A 24,636-nucleotide genomic window follows, 5' to 3' on the forward strand; every position below is an offset into this window, starting at 1 on the left:
ATATGTAAATGACGGATAATGAAATCTCGCTTATCACTTTATCATGCGAGAGTATAAAATGTTTGGTGACACCCGAACTTAGCCCTTCCTTACTTGTTTCTTTTTTTTTTTGAGAAAGAGTATGAAGTAAAGGCATTCGCCTTCTTTTAGATATTTATAATTCATAATTCAATAAATTTTATCATATCGGTAGCATTACTCATAAAGCCTTTACACTTTTTGATGAAATTACATATGTGAAAATACTACTTAACCTTCGAAAATATCCATAAATAAACTAATAAATATTCTAACATTTTGTGTACTTCCCGTAGCCAAACTGCATTAAAAAATTCACAAAGAAGTTTACCCAAAATGTTTACATTTCATTTGTTCTTTTTCTCGCTTAGCTTTCACTCAATAAAAATGTCGAAGTCCAACATTTCAGAAATTCCAAGCATTTGTGCAGTTCACTTGAAACAACAGCGTGTTCGACATGTTTCGCTAAACAGACGATAGCCATACATTCATACAGGGTGAGTAATGGTACACACATATAGTTGACTTAAAATTTAAAAGCCTGTTCTGGTACTATTTTACATTATTCACTGCAAATCACCTATCGGTTACATAACCAGTTAGTTAACCAAAAGCGTTATCGAAGATTCTCTTAAAGTTTCAATGAGTTTCTTAAGGCTCTTAATTGGCAATCATAACCGAAAGTGTTATGTACGCGAGAACGTTCATCATATTCTTACGCAAAGGATCTATGGGTTGCACGGTTTGCATATGGTTTATTTGTGTTATTTTTCACGCTAATGCTTTCTTAACTAATTAATAAGATTTTAAACCAGAGTTGATAACAGTTTTCGTATGAAATTACCTTAATAATTTCAACAATTCGGGAAAAAACCTTTTAATAATAATGTTAAATTAAGACTTCGATTTTATGAACCATTTCTTCGCCTATCAATGTATCGTAAGCCGCAAAAATTTAAATAATGAAATTGTAATCATAAATAAAGACCCCTAAAGAAATACTTTGGGTAAAATATTATTTATTTTATTTTCTTGCGAAGTCAGTTCAATTCTGTACTTTTCCAATTGTTTTTGCAAAAAATTCGCTGTACCATGCCTTCAAGTACGTTCCTTTACATTAAACGAAGTATTCTTTAGCACAAGTCTTTTTATCTCAATAAAACTCAGACGGTTGAATGACTGACGAAGCAATACAATATATTCTCTGTGGAGCACAGAGAATTTCGTTGTGCATTATAAAAATATCAAAGCTTTCTATTTTCAACTACTGAACAGATATTCAACTGGAACTTGCAAAAATGTTTTTTTTTTTTATGGCAACAACTTCTTTTGGAGTTCGCTCCTTTAAAAGGGTGAACAAAGTTAATTTAAAGCTTTTTGATCTTTTAAAATTATTTTCGCTAACTTTTGGAGATATGCTATAATATAATGTATATAATAATTTCTTTTTAACAACAACCATTTATTATGGAATAATTTTTGACTTCTAAGGATTTCTAATATTTTTGAAATATTATAGCGGTTTTTTTAAAGCAAATCAAAGCTAGTAGCGGAGACAATTTTTATACTCTCGCAACAAAGTTGCTAACGAGAGTATTATAGTTTTGTTCACATAACGGTTGTTTGTAAGACCTAAAACTAAAAGAGTCACATATAGGGTTATATACACCAAAGTGATCAGGGTGACGAGTAGAGTTGAAATCCGGATGTCTGTCTGTCTTTCCGTCCGTCCGTGCAAGCTGTAACTTGAGCAAAAATTGAGATATCATCGTGAAACTTTTTACACGTAATTCTTGGCTCCATAAGAAGGTTAAGTTCGAAGATGGGCAAAATGGGCCAACTGCCACGCCCACAAAATGGCGGAAACCGAAAACCTATAAAGCGTCATAACTAAGCCATAAATAAAGATATTAAAATGAAATTTGGCACAAGGGATCACATTAGGGAGGGGCATATTTCGACGTAATTTTTTTGGAAAAGTGGACGTGGCCCCGCCTCCTACTATCTTTTTTGTACATATCTGGAAAACTACTATAGCTATGTCAACCAAACTGTACAGAGTCGTTTCTTTAAGCATCTAGATGTGTATAAGAGACAGGTTCACAACCACGCCTGAAATCTCGATTATCACTTTATCATGCGAGAGTATAAAATGTTCGGTGACACCCAAACTTAGCCCTTTCTTACTTGTTTAATTTAATTCTATACATTTTATTTAAAAAGAAGGCCTTAAATGCTTTACTATACCAATATTAGGTATGCGACTTTGCTAAAAACAAAATATAATATATATTGAACATTTTTGGCTCGAATAGTATTTATTGGAAGGTATTGAAAATGTAAATAAGTGGGTGGAAACTTGTATAAATCTTAATTGATCGTATAAACTTTTCAACCAGCAGTTCTTATCATAAAACACCGAAATTTGGCAATATGAATAGCTTGCTCTCTATTAAAAAATAATAATAAATACTAAAAAGTATAGAGTATAGAGGATCTCATACATTATTGCAATTTTATTTATATTATTATCATCTCTTAGTATTATATACATATATCAAACAAAAAGAAAAAAAAATTATATTGAAACTGCACTCATGAGAGCTCATAACCATAAAATCAATTATTTTGCTGCGTGAAAAATATCACCTTAAGTTGCGCCAACTAAAGTCTTTTACACATATTTGTAGCTATATTCTTATATGAATATATAACTGTATTTATTTATAGATTAGTTAACGCCTGAGTCAGAGCGTGCGACCAAAGCAACACTGTGATAAAAACACATTTATTTCAACTCAGCAGATAACAGCTTGATGACGTTAACGATTTTCTTCATTTGATTTTCCGTTATCTACCAAATTCGTGATTAACTTCTGCTAGCATACTAAGCAGTGTGTCAGCAGTTTCTCACCATGCTCAAGCAATTACATGAGGTGATTAAAGCACGCATTTAAGCTAGCCAAAAGCGCTGACTACCGAATTCTCTTTTGTTGTCAAATATACTTACATATATACATTTCCATGGATATATGCGTAAATGCTCGTAATAGAAGTGAAATTATTTTGTTGTTGGGTTCATTGCCACCACCGCACACCACATATCAGTCGGATGATGAAATATAATGTTCTGGACGAATGCTTATTCTGTCATCATTAGCTGACATCTGCCGTGCCGGCGTTCATGTTGCGCCAAGCTGACAGGTAATAGCGCTGAGCGGAACGCTAATTCACACACAACGCGCTCTACTAAAATGATTGTGTGAGTATAAACAAAGCATTATATCAGTGGGGGGGTCAGGGGCTCGCTTGTATGTACGCGCTACCCAGTGGGGAATCGCTTTCACAGGCGCCAAACAATTTTTAGCATAACAAATTTGAATTTTTTCTTAATTTTGTTATGGAAAGCAGCTTACTGGAATATTAGATTACCATTTTATATTTGCAAAACTGAGTGAATTGCTTTGAGGTTATTTAAGTATTGTGCGCTATTCTAAAACCTTAAAAAAGCTGCTAAAATATATATACTTTCAACTAGTATATTTTTCAGTAATCTTATTTAATAACTCTAAATATTTATATAGTGACATATCTTACTATGAGAGAAGATTTGACTTGTCTTCCTTATCTTCAAATATCAACAAAAAATTTATGAAATATACCATCTAAAATATAGTAAATAAAGGTATTTTAGCCAAGACACACACCCTAAACGACCCAAATGAGATCATCAAACAAATACTCTAGTCTTCGAATATACATCGTAATAAAATTTTTTTATGGACCCACTTGAGTTAAATTTTTAGTAAAATTTTTTTTTTTCATAAGAAATTTAAGAAGAAATATCATCCTAATTCTAGGCAATACTTATACATATTATACTCATTTTAACTAATTTGCTCAAAACGTTAATAGAGACAATTTTGTCGAAATATTTCGCACTTCTAAGTTTAAAACTGACTGATATTTTTCCTAAATGCAGGCAAGGTGATACAAAGCGTGTATTTAGCTAAGTCGCACACCAAAAATTACAATTCTTTTATTAAAATATGAACGAGGTACTAAAATATCTACTGCCTTGTATCAAAAATTATTTGCCTATCTATTTCAATAATGCTTCTATAAGAAAGCTTTTTTTAACAAAAGAAGTATTCAGTTCATATGTTTTAACAACTTTTCGTATAAAATATCATCGTAATTGCAGACAAGATAATTTGAAAAGTAAATACGGTCTAAGCTAAGTCACACACCACAAATGATTAAGAAAGTGGATTTTTTTTTATAAAATTTATAAATTTAACAAACCCTTAGCAGGAGAATTCTTTTTATTCTCTTCATATTTCTTCGTATCTTTTATACATCCTAATTATAGGCAAGATAATATATAGACTGTATTAATCTAAGTCACTCACTCACCCCAACCGATTATGAAAGTGGATTTTGTGTAGAATTTACCAACTGTTATCAAAAGGACAATTGCTTTCATATTTTGTTTCGTATAAAAAATCATTGTAATTGTAGGCAAGATAATATAAAGACCATACTTAGCTAAGTCACACACCTCAAATGATCACGAAAGTGGATTTTCGGTAGTATTTACAAGCTTTCATAGCAAGAAATTAAGTAATATACATAAATAATTACTATTTTAAAAATTATTTTTTTAACCCAAAAGTGTGCTCTAATAAATTTCTGTAAAAAATATCAATAAATTTAGGCAAAAATCCAAGATTTTGAAAAATATTTTTTTTCGCATTCTTTAAAAGATCATTTATAAATATTACTTAACTCAAAATACCACCGCTTTTCCCGTGTGGTACATTTTTCATTTGTAATCACTTTTCCGTGCGTTTGTTTGTTGCTTGCGGAATTTCGTGCTTGGCACTACTAGGCGTATAAGTGATAGACACGTTGACGCGCTGATCATTGTACCAGATTAAGTTATTAAGCTTCATAGTGGCAACGTTCGCACGAAATGACAAATGACTTTAAATTCTGTAAATGTCGACGCAGCAGCAGAACACTTCACATGCATAGTCTGACAAACAAAAACAAAAAAAAAAAAAAACAACTTTATATAACATATGTATATGCGTTTGGTCGAAGTTTATATACAAGTTTCCATGCTACTGACAACCAATTCAATTCATATTTAATGCCATAAAAGCAGCCATGTGTGTGGACGAAAATTGAAATATAAATTTGAAAATGTATTTCACAGTTCTGCTTTCAAAATAATGCGGCAGCATAGCCACAAACCACATGATGTCACCTTTTGACCGGCTGCTATGCTACCTACATGCATACAAAAAACAAGAAAAAACACGCTACAGCCTGCGACAGCACTTTGTCCAATGGCAGGCCTTGACCCGTAAATGAATTTAAATTTATATGTACGTATAAATGCTAGTAGTGCTTGTTGCCGCATTGCTGTACAACCATGCGACAGCATACCAGACTCGCTCATTTACTTGTACCATTTATATATGTTGTTTTTGTTGCCGTTGTGGCCAATAATTTGTCGTACATGCGGCAGGATAAGCAAGGATGTGGTCATTTATTTAGGTACATATATGCACTTATGTGTAGAAAGTTATATATATATACATTTTTGTGGCATTTGGTTTGAAGTGGGGAAGCAATGAAATTTATGGTCTAACAAATTCCTGTAGCTTTGTTATCGATATTGATGTCAATAGTGGATGTAATATATTTTGCTATGTTGTGCTGAAGCCCATAGAATTTTAGTGGTTGAGTTATGGGTTTGGTTTAGTTGAAAATTTTTGCATAAATCGAGACAAGTTTCTGAGTCCATATTTTTAGGATTCTAAAATAATCTAGTTATACCCTAAATATTAAGTTTGCCACGAAGTTTGTAACACCCAAAAGAAGGTATGAGTTTGTAACATTATCGGAGACTCTAAGTATATAGTAAATATGTAAAGGATCAGTATGATGATAGTCCGCCTGTATGCAAACTAGTTCCTCAGTTTTACTGATATTCGTACGGAATAATGCTTAAAAGTAGCTGCTAATATGTCGGCTACTATAGCATCCCTTCTATGCTTTAAAAATGCACTTGTCAACGTATAAAAGTGTGAAGAGACGTGAGAGGGAGACTTAGAGAAAAATAATTTGTATTTTCGTGCTATTAAAAAAATGTTTTTCTTAACTAGATATTTCCGGAAGTGCTGAAATTGACTAAAATTCCAATTCGATTTAAATTCAGTTTTCACTGTACATACACACACAACTTTAAGTCATTGCATGTCAACACTGATAGGAATTTTTATAGCTCAACTGTCAGACCAATAATATTGACCCGAATTCGGAAGAAATTTATGGTCAATTAAGGCAAAGCGCACAGATCGTTGAGCAAGGCATACTCTGATGTGGTGCGAATGCAAGTATGCAGATAGATATATGTAGATAACATAGACTCACATATAAATAAACCAGAATATATACATAGATATGTTATATATATGTATGCTGTCTCTTATACACATCTAGATGTGTATAAGAGACAGATTAAGGCAAAGCGCACAGATCGTTGAGCAAGGCATACTCTGATGTGGTGCGAATGCAAGTATGCAGATAGATATATGTAGATAACATAGACTCACATATAAATAAACCAGAATATATACATAGATATGTTATATATATGTATGTATGTAAAGTATGTGTGTATGAAAATATCTACAGCATTCCGCGATGCTAACAAGTATGGCATGTTATCAGCTTTATATAAAATTTATATCCAATAAAATAATCTGTAAGTATGTAATATATACATACGTATCAGATATACGTACATATGTAGCGTATATGTACGCATGGAACGAGCATAACGGAATCAAGTATTAAACGGAGAATTTACAATGGGGTGCTACCGTTTGCCATTTTTGCCAATGCCCCTAAGCATACACATGCGCACACATACATATATACACACACAAGCAACATATTCTCACACGCAAGCACAACAACAATTACAAGCATGACATTTATAGCTTACTTGTTGCTCATTGCCGTTTGCCGTCGCCTGAGTGAAGCATGCTAAGCCTCATATATACGAGCATAGTTGTTGGACAGCAGGCTGCCTGGCTTGACTGACTTGCTGGCTAACTGTGCACCGCATGACATCAGCATTGACATTGTGTGCTGGAGGATGGGTGGTAGATGTGGAGTGCCAGAAGGAAAATTTTAACAACAACAGTAAAGGTGAAAAAAGAAAATCACCACAACAACGCCAAGCGTAAAGTGACAAGAGTAAACTGTCAACAACAGCAGCAAAGCGGCAAGCACTTTAGCGCATTTATCGATTTTCCCGATATTTACGTTTGCGTGTAATCAGCGATTGTCACGTACACCAACACATACAAAAATATACAGATTGAAATATCATGTAGATGAGTAAACTTCCAGCCGAATAGGCTGATAAGCACGAAAGAAGACAAGCAAGCGACTGATAAGTATTTTTACATTCAAGTGTTACACAATTCATCTGTGTCTCTGTGTGTATGTTTGTACCATTCACCATATATCTCATGCTTTTTCCACATTTGCGTAACTTTCAACGCCAAGTGATTGATGTGGTGTTTATGGAGTGTTTAGAATTTCAATTCAATTTGGTAAAACCATTAGGGACTTTTCCAACGAAATGTTTTTCCGAATGACGTGATGATTCATCTCAAAAGCACATCGAAAGTGTTATCAGTGTTTATTAGAATAGATGAAATATCACTTTGGAACGCAGTTCGGGGAAATTGGTGAAGACAGGCGTATTATAAACAGAATTTCAACAGAAAGTTCAGCGAGCTTTCATCTATTTTGAAGTTCACTGTGATTAAGAATTCTAAACCAGCGAATGGTTACAAAACGAATTCAAAGTGGTAAACGACTGACTAACAATGTCAGCGAATAATGAAATTGTAATCAAAAATCGATATAAAAGCTCAAAAAGCTCTGTACTTCTAAAGATATTGTAAGCAGCCTATAAAAACCACTTGTTTATTCAACACATATAATTTCGTCTACAAAAGCAAAATTACGGATGTTTAAAATGAAAGTTCAGAAAGCTCAATAATTACGAAAATATCAAAAATAACCTTTAAAATGTTCTTTTCATTAAATTATTCTAAAAAATACACTTGAAAGCTAAGCGAAAGCTCCGTAAAAAAGCTCAAGGCATATGAAAGCATGAGTTGGAAAAATTATAATTTTCTGAATTTTTTTAATAAATTATATATCGAATATTAGCAAAAAGGTTGAAATGAAAGCTTACAAGTGCATTCTTTGAATAAAAATTTATGAAGCTTAAAAATAATTTAATAGTACAACAGCCATTTTTAAACTAAAGAATACCTAATAAGGTGGATGGAAGCTCCATGTGAAAGCTCAAAGTCAATTAAAGCTTGAGTTCACTAAGTGATAGTTTCACCATCAAAAAATAATTTGGTTATAGTTGAGAATAAAAGAAATATTATCTACAAAAACTGAGAAACTTTTCAAATAGCTTAGGAGCCTGGAGTGAAAGCTTTGGAAGCTTAAGACATTTTTATAATCTAACTCAGAGATAAAATTAGTTTTTATAATAATCAATGCATTGAATTCCACAAAACTTAATTCCATAACGGATTTGTCAAAATATTTTAAAATAGATTTTTTAGTCAAAAGTTGACTTTGGAGATAAATTTTCAATAAACTGTAGCTAAAGTAATGTATATAAAAATGAACTACTTACATTTCTCCAAGCTGGCGTTGCAGAATTTTAACGCGTCATCTAGCAGATGCATATGCATGTAGCTGGCGGCGGTTTCATTGTTCTTCTTCGCCTGCAGGTCGGCTCCCCACCATTTCTCCACCAGACGTCGCACTAAGACATCTGGCATGAATTTCATATTTGCCGCAGAGCCACTTAGTGAGGCCGCAATGCCAGCGCCGCCACCCGACGCCGATGACGCCATTGTTGTGGTGGCCGTGGCCGTTGTTGAAGCAACAGTTGCCGTCGTCACGGTCATTGGCGGCGTAGGCGTCGGCGACGGCGTCGGCAGCAACTGCAAGCGTGTGGGTGCAACAGTTGTTTCCAATCCATCACTGCCACTACCGGTAGCACCAAGTGAGGTACGTGCTTGAAGGCGTCTTCTTAGCAAGGAATTATCGTTGCTTGACGACGTCGTGTTGCTCACAGCAGTTGGCGCATAAGTGGAAATGTTTGTAAATACCGACGTCGAGGTGGACGCATATTGTTGTGATGATGACAAGCGCGGCGCGGCTACGTGCGCTGGCATCAAGTAAGCGCTTGCAACTGATAAAGCCGCCTCCGATGATGTTGTASCAGTTGTTAATGTGGTGAGCGTCGAGCTGGACGTGTTCGCGTAACTGCGCGCGCCACCCGTTACCTCCGAGACAAAGTCATCGTGACTGCTGCGCGGAAATTTCGCATGACAAATGTTGCATTGCGTTATGGTATCGCAACACAGTCGACAAAAAGTGTGTCCACAATTTGTAGTCACCGGACAGCGTAAGATGTCATTGCAGAGCGGGCAAAGCAAGGGATCGTAGTCCTCGCTTTGCGTCGGACTTGGCACACGTAATAGTTCTCGCGTAGGCGAATGCATGTCCGTTAAGCCCGCGCCCACGACCGCATCTGGCACTGGGGGTGTAGTTGCGGTAATGCCACATGGCACCACACCGGACGCGCCGGCGCTCCAGCCGGCGGAACTGCTCTCATACTTCACCTTCAATGCGGACTCTAGCGCAGTGCTATCGGAGAGTTTATTCGCGCTCACCACCGAGGTAGCGAATAGTTCCTGACTACTGTCTTTGGCCGACGCGCCCATTTGTCGCACGTACGTTATCAGCGCGCTCGCGAATGTATTGAGACGATCCAGCGGTATGCAGCTATCTAACTGTTCGCTGGCTATAAATGCATATACATCGAATGCCTCCAAGAGGCTACCGTAACGCGTCAGCGACTCCGCTAGCAAATAGTAAAACTGTAAATTATTGCTAGGCGTGAGATCGGTAGACATATTGGACGTATAGCGCGCACCCGTGTCCAGTAGTAGTGCCGTCGCGCCCAGCGCTGTTGTCGTGCACTTGTACGCGCTGTCGAATTTGCTGCCGCTGCCGCCCTTTAAACACTTATTATTGCTGCCGTCATTGGCGTGGTGACGCGCATGTAGATGCCGCTGCGGCGCCAGACGTGTAAAGTTCTCAGCCACCGTTGATTTACTGCGCTTCGCAGCCTCCACTTGGCGTGGCAGCGCAGGCTTGGACGCGGTACGCTTTATTGCGCCGCCGACGCACACTTTCGCGGAGAAGCCTTGTGAGAGCGGCATGCTGCTATTGGCGTTGCGTTTGCTTCTAATTAGAATACGACTAATGTTGTTGTTGTTGCTGTTGCTGTTGTATTCACTTAGGCGTGGTTTGCTCTTTAGTAACAGCACCTGCGCGTGGTCACGTAAGCAACACGGACGCTGCGTTACAGTGTCGCTATCAAGTTTATTGCACTGCGCACACTGACGCGTCGCAACAACGTCGCTATTGACGTTCTTGGCGTTGACGATTACTTTTGTTGGCGTCGCTAAATTTACGCTGCTGTTGTTGTTATTAAATAAGTATTCCAAATATTGTTGCTGTTGTAGCTGCTGCTGCTGGTGCAGACAGAATTCAGTGAGCGTTATTTGTTTGATTAGAGCGTCGCCAGTAGTTGTTGTATTTTTCTTAAACACTTTGTATTTATTATTATTTTGTTGAAATCGCGTTTGATTTTTGCAAATTTGGTTTGTTTGCTTCACTTGTTGGCTGTTTTTTGCTTTGTTTTGGTTGTGTTTTCGCTTCTTTTTGATTTGATATTGCTCAGTGGCACTTTTTGACATTATTTGTTGCTTCTTCACTGCAAAATTGCTTCTTCTTCTTTTTCTTCGTGTAAACACTATTTATGCCCTTGCTTTGTTGCTACACATTCACTGAGTAATAGATTTTCGCATTTTCGCGTTTCTTTTGCACAATTCTTGCTTTGTTATTTTTATTTTAATATTTTATTTTTATTTTTGTTATTTTGCTCTTTAATGCATAACCTGCTGTGGGGAGAAGGAGATTTCAAAAAATATTTTTATTACATATTTTTTAATTTTTTTTTTTTTTATGCCAACTTTTATAAGGGATAAATGGCACACGAGGCGTTTGGCTGGCAAGCTGACTGCGTTTTAGTACGAAGTTGAATTCGATTACTTAAAAACATTATTCTTTACGTTCAATAAACGCCATTAAATGTTTTCAAAATGCGTTCGCAGGCTCTTTTAAAAGTCTTTGAGCATACACATTTGACAGTTATACAAACTTTTTATAATTTTTCAAATTTCGAAATATACGAAAATTCATAATAATATTTTTTTTAATAAAAGCTGATGTTTTAAGTTTTAAAAATTACTTTTGTTTTAATTTTATTTTTCATATATATATTTTTTTTATTAATATTGTTTTTATATCAGTAAAGATATAATTTTATTTGAATAATTCCGATTTTTTTAAATAATTACTTTGTTTTACTAATTTTATTAACTAATTTTTTTTTGGAGGATTTTATGAAAATATTCGCGCTTTCATAATAGTTTACGTTATTAATTTAATTTTCTATATACAGAATTTTTTTTATATTTACAATTAAACCTCTTTTGTCATTTAAACTTTCTTAAATTTACAAAACACAAAAATTCAATGACACTTTTTGGGTTTAAATTTATTTAATTTTGATAAAATATTCGATTTTAATTTTTGTTTTGCAAATAAATTTATTTTTTTTTGCAAAGAATTTTTAGTTAGTTTACAATGAATTTTTTCTACATATATATTACTTTAATACGTTTTTTTTTTTTGATATTTAACCTTCGTTTGTTTTCGTTAATACATTTTTATAAATTGTCAATAAAAATTCTGCATTAAAACTTTTCAATTAATTGATTTTTTTCTCAGCCTAAAGCCTTTGATGCTAGCGCTGCGTACTTTAGTTTATTTAATAATTTGTTTATTATGTAAGCTTTAATAAAATAAAATAAAATAAAAATTGATATTTCTTTATTTAAAAATATTACTTTATTATATTTAGGTAATTATCTGAATTTGAAAAAAAAAGTTTCTTTATTAATTTTTTTTTATTAAAAATTATTTAATATCTTTATTATCATTTTTTTTATTTTAATAAATTATTAATAAAATGCTTTGTGTTTATCAATTCATCTTTATTTATAAGTTTTTAATAAAATTATTTCAATAAAGTTTTGATCATTTTCTTTCATTAAATAATTTACACAATTTGAATTTCAATTATTTTTGTAAAAATGTGTTTTAAAAATTTTCTATGAAATTTTAATATTACACTTTAACTTTTTAATTGTGAATTTAAAAAAAAATTCTGTTAAAATTTTTTCTATTAAAATTATTAATATAATATTTTATTATGAATACTTTTTAAATTTCCTTAATAAATTTTTTTTACTTGTAAATTTTTAATTTATTTATGATTACATTTTATTAACTTTTCAATAAAATTCGATATATTTTAACTTACAAATTTTAATAAAAGAATTTCAATACAATTTTTATTATCATCTTAATCAAAAAATTTTCAAACATAATTTTTATCTAATGTTTTTCTTTTTTTAATTAATATACTGTCTGTCTCTTATACACATCTAGATGTGTATAAGAGACAGATGCAAAAAAGTTTATTTGTTGTCTCCCCATTTTAATTATTTTTAATTTTTTAATTTTATTAATTTTGTTTATAAATTTTTGATAAAATTTGTGCAACGATATTTTATTTATAATCTTTAATGAAAATATTTCCGGCATTAGCCTCATTGTATTTGTAATTCCTCCATCATTATTCATTTCATTATTTATGTAATATCAATATCACACAAAACGCAATTGTTATTTCATCAAAGTATAATTGAAAATCCACCAAATAATCTGGTTATTTAAAAAACACACACTATTCTGTTGGACTAATTCATTGCACGTTTACTTTCAGTTTTTATAAAAAATTTCATAATTTTTTTTTTTTTTTTTTTTTTTTTTATTTTTTTTTTTTTTTTTTTAATTATTATCAATTTTCCACAAATTCATATCAGCTATATTTAATTAAGCTCAAAAAGCTTACACTTTGAACTCTTAAACAATCGAAAACAATAACAAATTTTCGTAATTTCTTCGCCTTTTTTCACCGCATGAAGACGTAACACATACTTTACGTAATACTGTTATAGATTTTTACACTTATCAACCATTACAATTGGCATTCTTTTATAACACTGAATCAGGCACAAAAACCAAAACCGCTTGCACACAATACGAATTTGTTGTTTTGTAATAATTCACCGTTATTTGATTGAAGTTACTTGGATTTGTGGTGAATTTATTTTTCGGCCAATTTGTCCAGCTGCTGGAGTTGATGCGTCCGCTTCCGTCGACTTCAGCGCCGTATTTGAACTCTGAAATGTTTGGAGAAGAAGAATTTACGTAACGTTATAAAATGCTGTTTCAGTTTCGGTGGCATTTGTTGAGGTTGCTTTTGGTGCTACAACTACAAGCATAATTACAACTGTGTATTCGTAGCAAAGTCACAAAACCGTATTTTGGTTAGGGTGTACGTGTATGGGTCGCAAGGAGATTTTCCATCGCAAATGCCGTAACAGCAAAGAGCATGAGCGGCAAGTGAGAACAAGAGCGCAAAGAGCAACTCACAGTGCTTGAATAAAAGAAAATGTCAAAGGCAAAAACAAATTCAAACGCAATTTCAAAGTCAATCACTGAATTGTTTATATTTTTGCTTGTGAGTGTGTGCGTGAGCGCGCCACTGTGGTTTTGTTTTGGTTACACGCACTCACCCCTCCCGCTACAAAATACTCAATGAAATTACGCACACATGTGCATGCAATGCCGTTATGAAATAGAAAGACGCCACTCTCTCACAGCGGACGCAGCCATTGTGCTCATCCGCCTTCCAGCAAGCCACACATGCTCACAAACCAACACAAACACACATATACACACTTGGTTGGTTATTTAACAATGTGCCTTTGAATATTCTCTTTAACATTTCGCTTTTGATCTGACTAAGCTAAAAACGCCGCTAATTGCTTACGTGCAACCGCATATAATCACGCTTATTTCTCGCAAATATTTGCGACACGCACACATACACCCATATACACTCACCACTCATACTCACACTTACACTGCTGCGAAGCGGATTTCAATGGCACACAGCACAGCGTTGGCAAGAAATTGTTGCTTCAAATTTAGTAAATTAAATAATTAGCAATCGGTCTTTCGGCAGCAACAGCAACAGCGACAGCGTCATGTCATGAGTTCATGCAGTGCCAGATTCCAATTTAGCCCAGGCGGCTATTATTATAAACTTATTTATATAGCAATTTATTTTTATTAGTTGATTTAGAGCGCTCAATTAAGTGCGAGCGACGAGTGATTAGTGCAGAGACTATTAAAAGATCTGGCGATTGTGCATTTGCATGTTTTGTGTAAAAGTGACAAGGATGTAGTGTACTGTTATGCCATAACAGAAGTATGAATATAAGTAGAAACGTAGGATTATAATACGATTTTTGAAGTGAAATATCCTTCACAATGAAAAAGTGTTTCATAAAAAGACTTAATTTTGATTATTCCGTTTATATGGCAGCTATATGTTATAGTTGTTTGATTTAAGAGATTTCTTCAGAGATAGTTAGATTACGTTACACAATAACCAGCATCAAATTTTGTGGCAATATCTCCTTAAATAAAAAAGTTTTCCATACAAAGGCCTGATTTCGAACGTTGAGTTTGTATGGCAGGTATATGCTATAGTAGCCCGATAACGGCGGTTCCTGCAAGAGAGCAGCACATTAAGGAGATAAAGACGTATGCAAAATTTCAGTACGATATCTCAAAAGTTGAGGGACCAAAAGCAAATTTCCCTTTCCTACTCATCAACTCGTTCTGTGAGTTGCAACGAGTTGTCCTCGAAAGCTCACTGGCCGTTTGGCAGAAAAAGAAAATTGGCTCGTGAAAGTAAACGCAGTACTCAAATTGAACAACTTTTTTGATTTAATTAGTTATGAAACTAGTTAAGAACCAGTTAGTTGCTTTGAAACTAACCGCTCTCCTTAATACCAAGTTTGTAGGGTCGGTATTTTTGAAGTACCAACGCCAGTATACGAGTACATCATTTTCGAGTTAGTTTTGAAGATTCTTTCCAATTTATCATTTCTTAGCCAGGCATAAATTCTTCTGGCTCTATTTGTGGTTTTGTCACTTCGTAAAATACTACTGTTTCGGGTCTCTGGGATTTGACCCTTAATCACATTCTTTTCAAAGCATATATTCCATTTCTGTATCAGCAAAATCCATTTGCCTAGCTCGCAACCAATTTGAATTCAAAACCCAGCAATAGTGTGCTAATTTCTCTGCTGGAAGTCACTCGTATTTCACAGCCCATAAAAATTAATTTCGCAATAAAATTTAAGTATCGGAAATTGCACAACAACGTTATGAAATCAAAGCCACTTTCATTAGTAATTTGAACACGAAATGAATCACGTTCGCACTACACTCAAAGTGCTGTGTTTTGGTTCTTCACCAACGCAAGTTCTTATCTATATTGCCAGGAGTCATCGCGAGTCATCTCGCAGGCGGATACACTCCACATATCTATGCATAATATTCGAACTTCGGGACAAATATAAATTAAATAATTGGCAGATGGTCGCATAAATTTAAGCACATGTATATACATGCATTTATGTATATATATTAATAGATGTATGTAGGTGTGAAAAAGTGCTTAGTGAAGCATTTCGACATTTTGGAAAAGCATTTGCTCATATATTCATGTGTATAGGTTTGGGTGTATATCACTAAGTTGTAGGGATTAAAGCCAAAATGGTGAAATAAAGCATATTTTTTGGTGCTTATGTAACATATGCCCATATGTGTGCAAATATTTTTATATGTTTGTAGATATAAATGCGTTATTAATGAGCACATAGAGCCAAGTCTAATTAGAAATATATTTATGCCTCCTATAAAACTAGCACGCTGAATCAAATATATATACATACACTATACAATTCATATTCATTAAGGTGTCCGTTTTTCCACAAGTTGATCTTTTTCTTCAATTTTTGCTTAAAAATGGATACAACGTAAGCATTTTCATTTTGAACTATAACAAAAAAATATTATTTGTTTCAGTTATATATGTAATACGGAATCTTTTAATAAAGAAGTGCAACTACAACTTTCCAAGGTTGATATTCTTATACAAAATTCTTCGTTCAAAAAAATTTTTCTTAATGATTTTTTCCTTAAAATCACTCCTTTCAAAGTTATATGCAGTTAAATTTATATATTACATGCACTGAAGCTCTGTAATACAGCGAATGACCGCTGTTATGAATAGTGGAGTACCATGCCGAATATTCTCTAGATTTATCTATTACGAAAATAAAAAATTTAATGCAAAGACTTGACAAATAGTAAGTTAAAATAAATATGATAAGATAAGGATAAATAAAAGAGGATTGCATCGCAATCTTAGACCTACTGTGCTCTCTCCTAAGTCGCAAGGACGTACCTAGTATCGGCATATTAAAAACTTATAATATACTGCCAGGTGTTAGGGAGGTGATGTGATCCCTATACAGAAACATGGATCCAAGGTTCTTTATCATACATTTACTGACCTCTACCCAGTCAAATAGCCGGTGCGCTGGAGTTTCAGGCTTCCTGTCGCAGAACCTTTGCACAAGAAGCAAGGACTGTGTTATAAAGGTACTTTCTGAGCTTAAATTGGCTAGTGTAGAATGCGACAAGCAGCCTGTGTTTGTCCGTAGGGATTTTGATTAATTATTTAAACCCACTGAGGTCATAACTCAGCATTAGAAACCTTGCTTGGTGAATGCCTTGTAATTGTTGCCAATATCTCTTGCTCCTTTATGGTATAAATTAAAATGATTTGGTTCAGGCTTAAGTTGAAAATAAATAGCTTGTTAACTTTGGAGAAATTTTCAAGGCGAAAACAGAAAATTTCAAAAGTCATCTGCAAACAAAAAATTCAACTTAGGAAATATGGAACACCTTAGTGTATACATATGTATATACAAATTTTATCAGAAATTCTTGGAAACAAAATAGCAATAAACTCATTAGGAGCATAAAATATGCCTACCTTTGTGCAAATATTAACTTTTAGCAGAGAGCTGATTGTAAAATATATATAAACATACACACATACATACATAGATACAAAGAAAGTATAGCGATTCATATACATACACAAAAAACATATACAAAAAAAACTATATATACACATATGGCATATTTAATGAATCCAGACAAGTTTGTGGAGAACGCATCCCCATAAAAGCATACAAACTACTCAGCAGCTGAGAACCACGCATACGTGTAACCAACAATAAGAACAACACAAAGCCAAGAGCAAACAACAAATTTGTGAAACCCAAAAAGCCAAGTGGCAAACGCTAAAGAGAATATCAGCAAAATGCCGAGAAGCGAGCGGTAAGCATTTCATTTTTTTTTTTTTTTTTTTTTTTTTTTATTTCTGCTTCACAACTTTTTGCTTTGCTTTTTGACTCTGAACTTGTTGTGTTTTCATTTGTCTCGCTTTTGCCCTGCTTGTCGCTGTGATTTTCCTTCTTTCGCTTGAATCTATTGTTATGTAAACAAAAACTTTTGCCGGGTGTCTAATACAAACACATACACACGCAAACATATACACTGCGGCGAGCTGATGGTAAACTGACAGCCTACACGCAGCTAGTACAAATAGCTTTAGCTTAATCAGCAGCGGGCATGCAAACATTTCGAAGAAAGCGAAGCGTGAAAATAGTATTAGCCAAACATCAAAGTGTCCATCATTCTGAGTGAATATTAAGTTTAGCAATTCGAAAATGAAATGAAAAATTTAGAATTTTTTATTGAATACAAAATGAATGGCAATTTCTTTATATACATATATCACTTAATTTATTTTATTTTATTAAAGGCGTGTTCGATGGGTATGAGTATGAAAATGTATGTGAGTAAGGATTTTTTTTTTTTTTTTGCTATGAGAGCGAGTATGACCATGATATATTTTCAGTTTGAAATTGTAATACAAATGCGAATATTGAATTAAATTAAGTAAATCGTCACCGAAAATGCAAAACAAAGTATCATTAAAACAATCGGAATTGACATTTTTTTTGCTTGTGATTAACTACATCAATTTACATATGTAACATAATATTTTCAGTATTAGCTAGCAGATATAACTAATATATAATCAATATATATAACCGTTCCGTAACCAATATATAACCATTTTATAACCAAAACTCAATTTTTTTTTAATATGAGGGGTTTCTAAGTTTTAGGGGATGATATGTAAAACAATGCAATCAAAATGGGGTTATCATACCTTTACAAATAAAAAGTTTTCATACAAGAACTTTATTTTCGTCGACCACTTTGCATGGCTATATGCTAAAGTGCTCGGATAAAAATATTTTCTTTGGAAATTATATCGTTACGTTACGACTACACTACTGCAGGCCGACAGTTGTCGTTCTCGCTAACTTCAATTTTATCCTATATTTGCCAACAACAGTAGGACGACAGTAGAGTTGACAGTTGAATGGAAGATAGAGAGATGAGGTAGAATGGTGATGCCACTAATATATAAAATGTAATATTACTCAAAGCTCTAACAAACCCGACGTTGTTTTACAAATAAAAGCATAAAATAGCTCTGTTACATCATTTATAATAACAATTGATAATTTAAAACAAATAAATTTACCTATTTACTTATATTTTGCTTAAAAARTATCACTTTGAACAAAATATTAAAATTTCATTGAAGTGCAAGGTATTAGTATGGCCACAACGAAATTGTGTACATGCAAAATTTACAACTGTGTTGTTTTGTGTACATGCCGGCCATTGTTATGTTGCTGCCCTCTCACAAACGTTCATGTAGTAGGATTCACAACGTCGTTTTCAGTTCACTGTCGTGATGCTGCAGTCTGTCGCGAGCATTGTGTTCCTCACATAAGCACTCATATCCACCTAGAAACGCCCGAACGCTCATAAAATGCATAAATGCCTCCCCTAGCAGCACATACCATTATCGCTGTCATCGTCGCACGTAAACATCTTCGATCAGATTTCGTGCGCTTCGATTTTATTCGTTTCCATTTGATTGCACATATTTTATGGCTTGCACACCACTAAAGCACCCACCACAAATGCCGTTGTTGTAATGTTATTATGGCACTTATGGTGGCTATGTGCGCGATGCGAAGCAACACACAACAACACCACAATATAGATTGGGCATTGGAGCTGTTAAACGCAGGCAAATAGCAGCAGTGACGCCCTGTCAACAGAACCAAATGTTCAAAAGTGCGCGAAGGAGAACGCATTCATAAGCTACAGCTGTAACCAATATTGTGACGTGATCTGCGTCACGTAGGAACGATTTAATGCATTTGCCAACGAATTATTTATTTCCTCTCTAGAGAAAATATGCGAGTATTGGTGAAACCATTAGTTCGGAAATGGTAAGATTTCGACTCGTCATATTGTATATTATTTATATGTATCAGGGATCGAATGTTGAAGATTTGAATCGACGGAGCGACATGGAATCTTGCTTGTCTTAGATTGAGTTCATTATTCGAAGATATTTTATTAATAAATTTATAAAATAGCAGCATATAAAGCAATCAGTTCTAGACTTTTTAGTGATCAGTCATGCTCCTAAAATAACTAATAGTTTAAAGTTAGTCATTTCACTGTTGGTAACAGAACTGTATGCATCTCAAATGTAAATGCTTGCATATTGGCACGTACATATTCATTGAGTCATCATAGAGCTGAGTTCAATTTTCTGAATGAGCGACAAAGCATATAGCATGCACAGCAATAATAGAAGCATTCCTACCGGCTTAGTAATATTCAAACGGCATAATTGTATAAAGCACAAAAGACCAAACTATTTTAACAACACTTGTGATAATGTTTTGTCCACTAATCGAAACAGTTGTTAAAGTCAATTCCCGGCATAATCTTCAGTGCGTAGCTTTTCACGTCTAATGTCTTCAAGTGACACAAAATGGTTTCCCCGGAGAAAATGTTTGACTTTGCTGAATGGAAAAAGTTACATGGAGCAAAATCAGGTGGCTGCGGGCAGATATTGGTGGACATTTTTGGCGAGAAACTAAAGAAGAATGCAAGGTGCTTTATCGTGGAGCATAAAAGAAGAGTTGGTGACCCAAAATTCTGGCCTCTTTTTACGAATCGCTTCATGAAAACGACACATAACACTATAAATAGTATTACTGGTTAACAGTTCGGCCGGTCGCAAGGAATTCGGTGTGCATCACATCTCGATAATATAAGAAAACTTTCAACATATTCTTCATTATTAATCTGCTTTGACATGTTGTTTTCGGCTTCGGCTCACGTTTGCCACGATATTCAGTCGATTGATCTTCTGTTTCCGGATCATAAGCGTAGACCAAACTTTCATTGCCGGTAATAAGGCGTTTCATGGCTTCCCGGTAGTCGGAAAGCATTGTTACACAGACGCACAAATTTTGTGCTTTTAGAATCAATCGTGCTTTCGCCTTCCTTAGGCCGAAACAATCTTTCAAAATGGTTTTCTTGGATCTCCTTCAAATTTTAGGAGTATATTTTAAACCCGTGTACAATCTATATTTGTATATGCAAAAAAAAAATAAATAAAAATTTGTAGATAGGAAGTCTGTTAAAATTAAAAGTTTTTAATACTATCACATATGTATCTAGGTTTCGCAAAAAATTGTAAAGACTGCACAAATATCTAGAAAAATGAATCTCACAGCTGTTATATCACAATTGGCTTTGCAGTACAAATTAAAGCTTCTGAAAGCTCAACTTAGAATATTTCCTCGGCTGTGCAGTTCTGTTGAGTTACCCAATGAGTAGAAAGTGAAAAAAGCGCGATAAGATAGTAAGTAAGAGGTAAGCACAAACACACACCCAAAAATGCATTTGTATGAGTAGTGACAAATAGAGAGTAGCCAACAGCGAACTGTGAACAACTAATTGTAAATAAATAGCAAGCAGCACAACAATAGCAACAAACTTGTCTGACACTGCACAAATTGATAATTACACAAGTCAATAACATCGCTCATAACAGCACAGCAACAATAGCAACAACTAGAAGAAAAACGTTAACTGCGTTACCCTTAATATGGTAAGTAAAAACTTTATTATACAAGAATTTGATTTTGATCAGTTTGTAGGGTAGTTATGTCTATGCTATAGTGTTACGATCTGAACAATTTAGAGAAGTTTTACACTCAGCAATAATTTGTGCTAAATTTCTTGAAAATATCTCGTCAAATGAAAATGTTTTCATTACAGGTACCTGATTTTGATTGGTCGGTTTGTACAGCAGCTATATTCCATAGTTATCCGATCTGAACAATTTCTTCCCATATTGCGTTATTACTTTAGTACTTAATCCACGCAAAATGTTGTGAAGATACCTCGTCAAATGACAAAGCTTTCCATACAAGGCTTTTATACCGATCTTTCAGTTTATATGGCAGCTATATGCTACAGTGGTCCGATGACGGTGCTTCCGACAAATAAGCAGCCGCTTGTGGAGGAAAGGACATGTGCAAAATTTTGGATCTGTCTCGCAAAAATTTAGAGACTATTTCGCATATATTATATTTATATGTATATAGACAGATAGAGGAACATGGCTAAGTGGACTCAGCTCGTCACGCTGATCAATTATATTTATATTTCATATAATCTCTGTTATCTCTGATGTTTCTTTCTGGGTGTCACAAACTTCATGTCACACTCAATACAAAATGTTCTGGTATAAAAGGCACAATACAAATGTGGCACTCTCATACACATACACACACCCACACAGCGAGATAGCGCCAACATTAGTGCGATTACAAGAACAACAAATTGTACTGTGCTGCCCTTTATGGGGGCAGGGAGGTTGTGTACTTTGGCGCACAAAGCTCTAAAGGTGCAGTTGCCTTGCATATGCGCATACATGTGTAGGTATGTGTGTGTGAGTATGTGAATGTTTTGCCGTGTTTGTTTGTATTTGTGTAATGTAATAATAAAAAAAAGCTGTTACGCAACAGTTATAAAGGAGAAAATTATAGAATTTTACGATTCTACTCATACACATGCATACACATATGTATGTATGTATATATATATAAATATGTATATATTTGCATACAATAAATGCAGTTATTTGCAAATCTAAACGCTCGCAGTCGCGACGTGCAGCGAGAACAAGTGTGCATTACAAGCTTGTGAATTGCAAGTCCCCATATAGAACATGTGAGTTTGTAGGTATATACATGGGTATGAGCAATTTAGTGGCGTACTTGCAAATAAGCGTCGCGCGCTGTGTATGTGTGCGAATAGAATTCCTTGCATTGAATAAAGAAATTTGTAGAAATCATATTATGCAATTTCAATAACACGTTACGTGGACGGAAACACACATACACACACACATACTAATATATAAAAAGCTACAAAATTGCTATAACAACAAAAACAACAATTACTGCGACCAACTGAACAATAAGTAAAAAGGCTAGCCGCTATTATGCAGCTGCATATATGTATATAAATGCAACAACAATGCCAACGCAATTTCAGACACATTATCGACACACACACGCAAACGCACAAGCGGAGATTTAAGCGCCTTGCTGCTTGCAAATATTAATAGATTTATTTCTATGCAAGGCACTAGAGCTTGTTGCTTGGCATTTCTGCTTCCTTCTAGCTGCAAATATACATATGTACACATATGTGCGTATGTATGTAGTCTGTGACTGGCACTTCATTGTGCTTCAGTTAATTTGTTTATGCATTTATTTTTGCTTGATATTCTCATCAAAATTTAGCTGGCGTATAAATGCATGCACTTCGTATTCTTTGCGCCGGCATTGACGAACTTAAATACAACAATAAACAGTGCATACATACAAACAGACACACCTAGTTGGCACATACCTTGCGCAGCTTTGTGCTGCCTATAAAAATCACAGCAACATATACACACATATCTACGTCTTCAATTCACAAGTAATCTCGGACATTTACTGCAAGCTATCGCCGCACCATACACAACTGTTGTTACGTAAATAAATTTTGGCATGCCTGTCAGCGTTTATCAGCTGAAATATCAACGCGTTGCGGCATTGCATTACATGCCGTGCGCTTCTAGGAAGCCGACACAAAACCGAATGGGCGCAAGTGCATATGAATACACATACATAGCTAGCTAAATTGTGTGCATGTGTGTGTGTGTGCATGGCAAGTGGCGTACAATGGCGGCAACGCAATTTTCGCATAGGCCGCAGCGGCCTGTCGCGCCTGCCGAGCCTTGACACACTGGCCAAGTGTTTGTGGTATTGTCTAAAATTACTGCATAACTCACATGATGTCAGCCACACTCAGGCGATATTCGGTTTATGTAATATATTTATGCGCAATTCTACGGAGATTCGGATAAGTCATCAACATTTATGACATGGGCAATTAGATGCGCAGCCTCTTGCGGTGACAGTGAATGGCAGAATCAAAGCATAAAGGAAATCTGTGAGAATTTAATATCAATCTTGATTAAGATGCATTTATGGTCCACTGTGTTTATTCGTAATTTCTTTGTATTCTGATTTTTAATGGACAAAATGGGATATTGTTAGCAATAAAGTTGTTTTTGAGTACTTAGTTCGATCCGATGGACATTATAAAATAATATTGAAAAAAATTTTAAATATTAAAAAGTATTATTTTTTATATCAAAATAATAGAGTAGCGAAGTAGTATTAAATATATTTTTATAATTTTAAAAAATAAGTTTCATTAAATTTCATGTATAATCATAGATATCGAAAGCAGGAATTCAGGGATTTAATTGTTCTACAGCTAGTACACAGTTGAATATAGACTCAAGAGAACTTTAATCTATCAAATTCGCTCAATAAACTTATGCCAACGATTTTTCCAGTCCGAGAAACACTTTTCATAAGCACTTTTTGTAATGGCCCTCAGCTCCTTTAGCGAATTTTGTTCTATCCCTTTGGTCGACTGAAATTGGGTTCCGTTCCGATTATTGTTGACTTATTTGCATTTAAACTCATAAACCCATGTCTCATCGGCATTTAGAATGCCCTTCATGAATATGGGATCGGATCGCGCAATGTCCAAACAGACCTGATTACGTTACTCTTTTTAAAAAAATTCTACTTCATCAGGATAAGTGAACCAAGAACGCGTTTCATACCCAAAATATCCACCAAAATCATTCGAACGAACTCGCAATAGATATCAAGCTCTCCTGTCATCTCCCTAACACTTTCCAACACTTTCCTGACGATTTTCAAGCACCATGTCCTTCACTTTTTAATATTTTTATCAGAAGAAGAGACCAAAAGCCGTCCAGAACGATACATTTCTTCAACGATTTCTCATAAAGAATGCAGGACGTGT

The 24,636-nt window shown here is 34.4% G+C and overlaps 1 protein-coding gene across 1 annotated transcript in view; it reads right to left on the reverse strand.

The window, feature by feature from the left end:
- Positions 1-11,083, reverse strand: part of LOC108978800 — a 58,528-nt gene extending 47,445 nt beyond the window's left edge. Inside the window, exon 1 of the mRNA XM_018949258.1 lies at positions 8,768-11,083. Within this exon, the coding sequence (XP_018804803.1) occupies positions 8,768-10,907 (2,140 nt within the window). The 5' untranslated portion in view covers positions 10,908-11,083. The remainder of the gene's footprint in view (positions 1-8,767) is intronic.
- Positions 11,084-24,636: the final 13,553 nt, after the last annotated feature.

The sequence above is a fragment of the Bactrocera latifrons genome, unplaced genomic scaffold, assembly GCF_001853355.1.
Source record: "Bactrocera latifrons isolate USDA-ARS-PBARC rearing strain unplaced genomic scaffold, ASM185335v1 scaffold_1, whole genome shotgun sequence".
In the NCBI taxonomy this organism is placed as follows: domain Eukaryota; kingdom Metazoa; phylum Arthropoda; class Insecta; order Diptera; family Tephritidae; genus Bactrocera; species Bactrocera latifrons.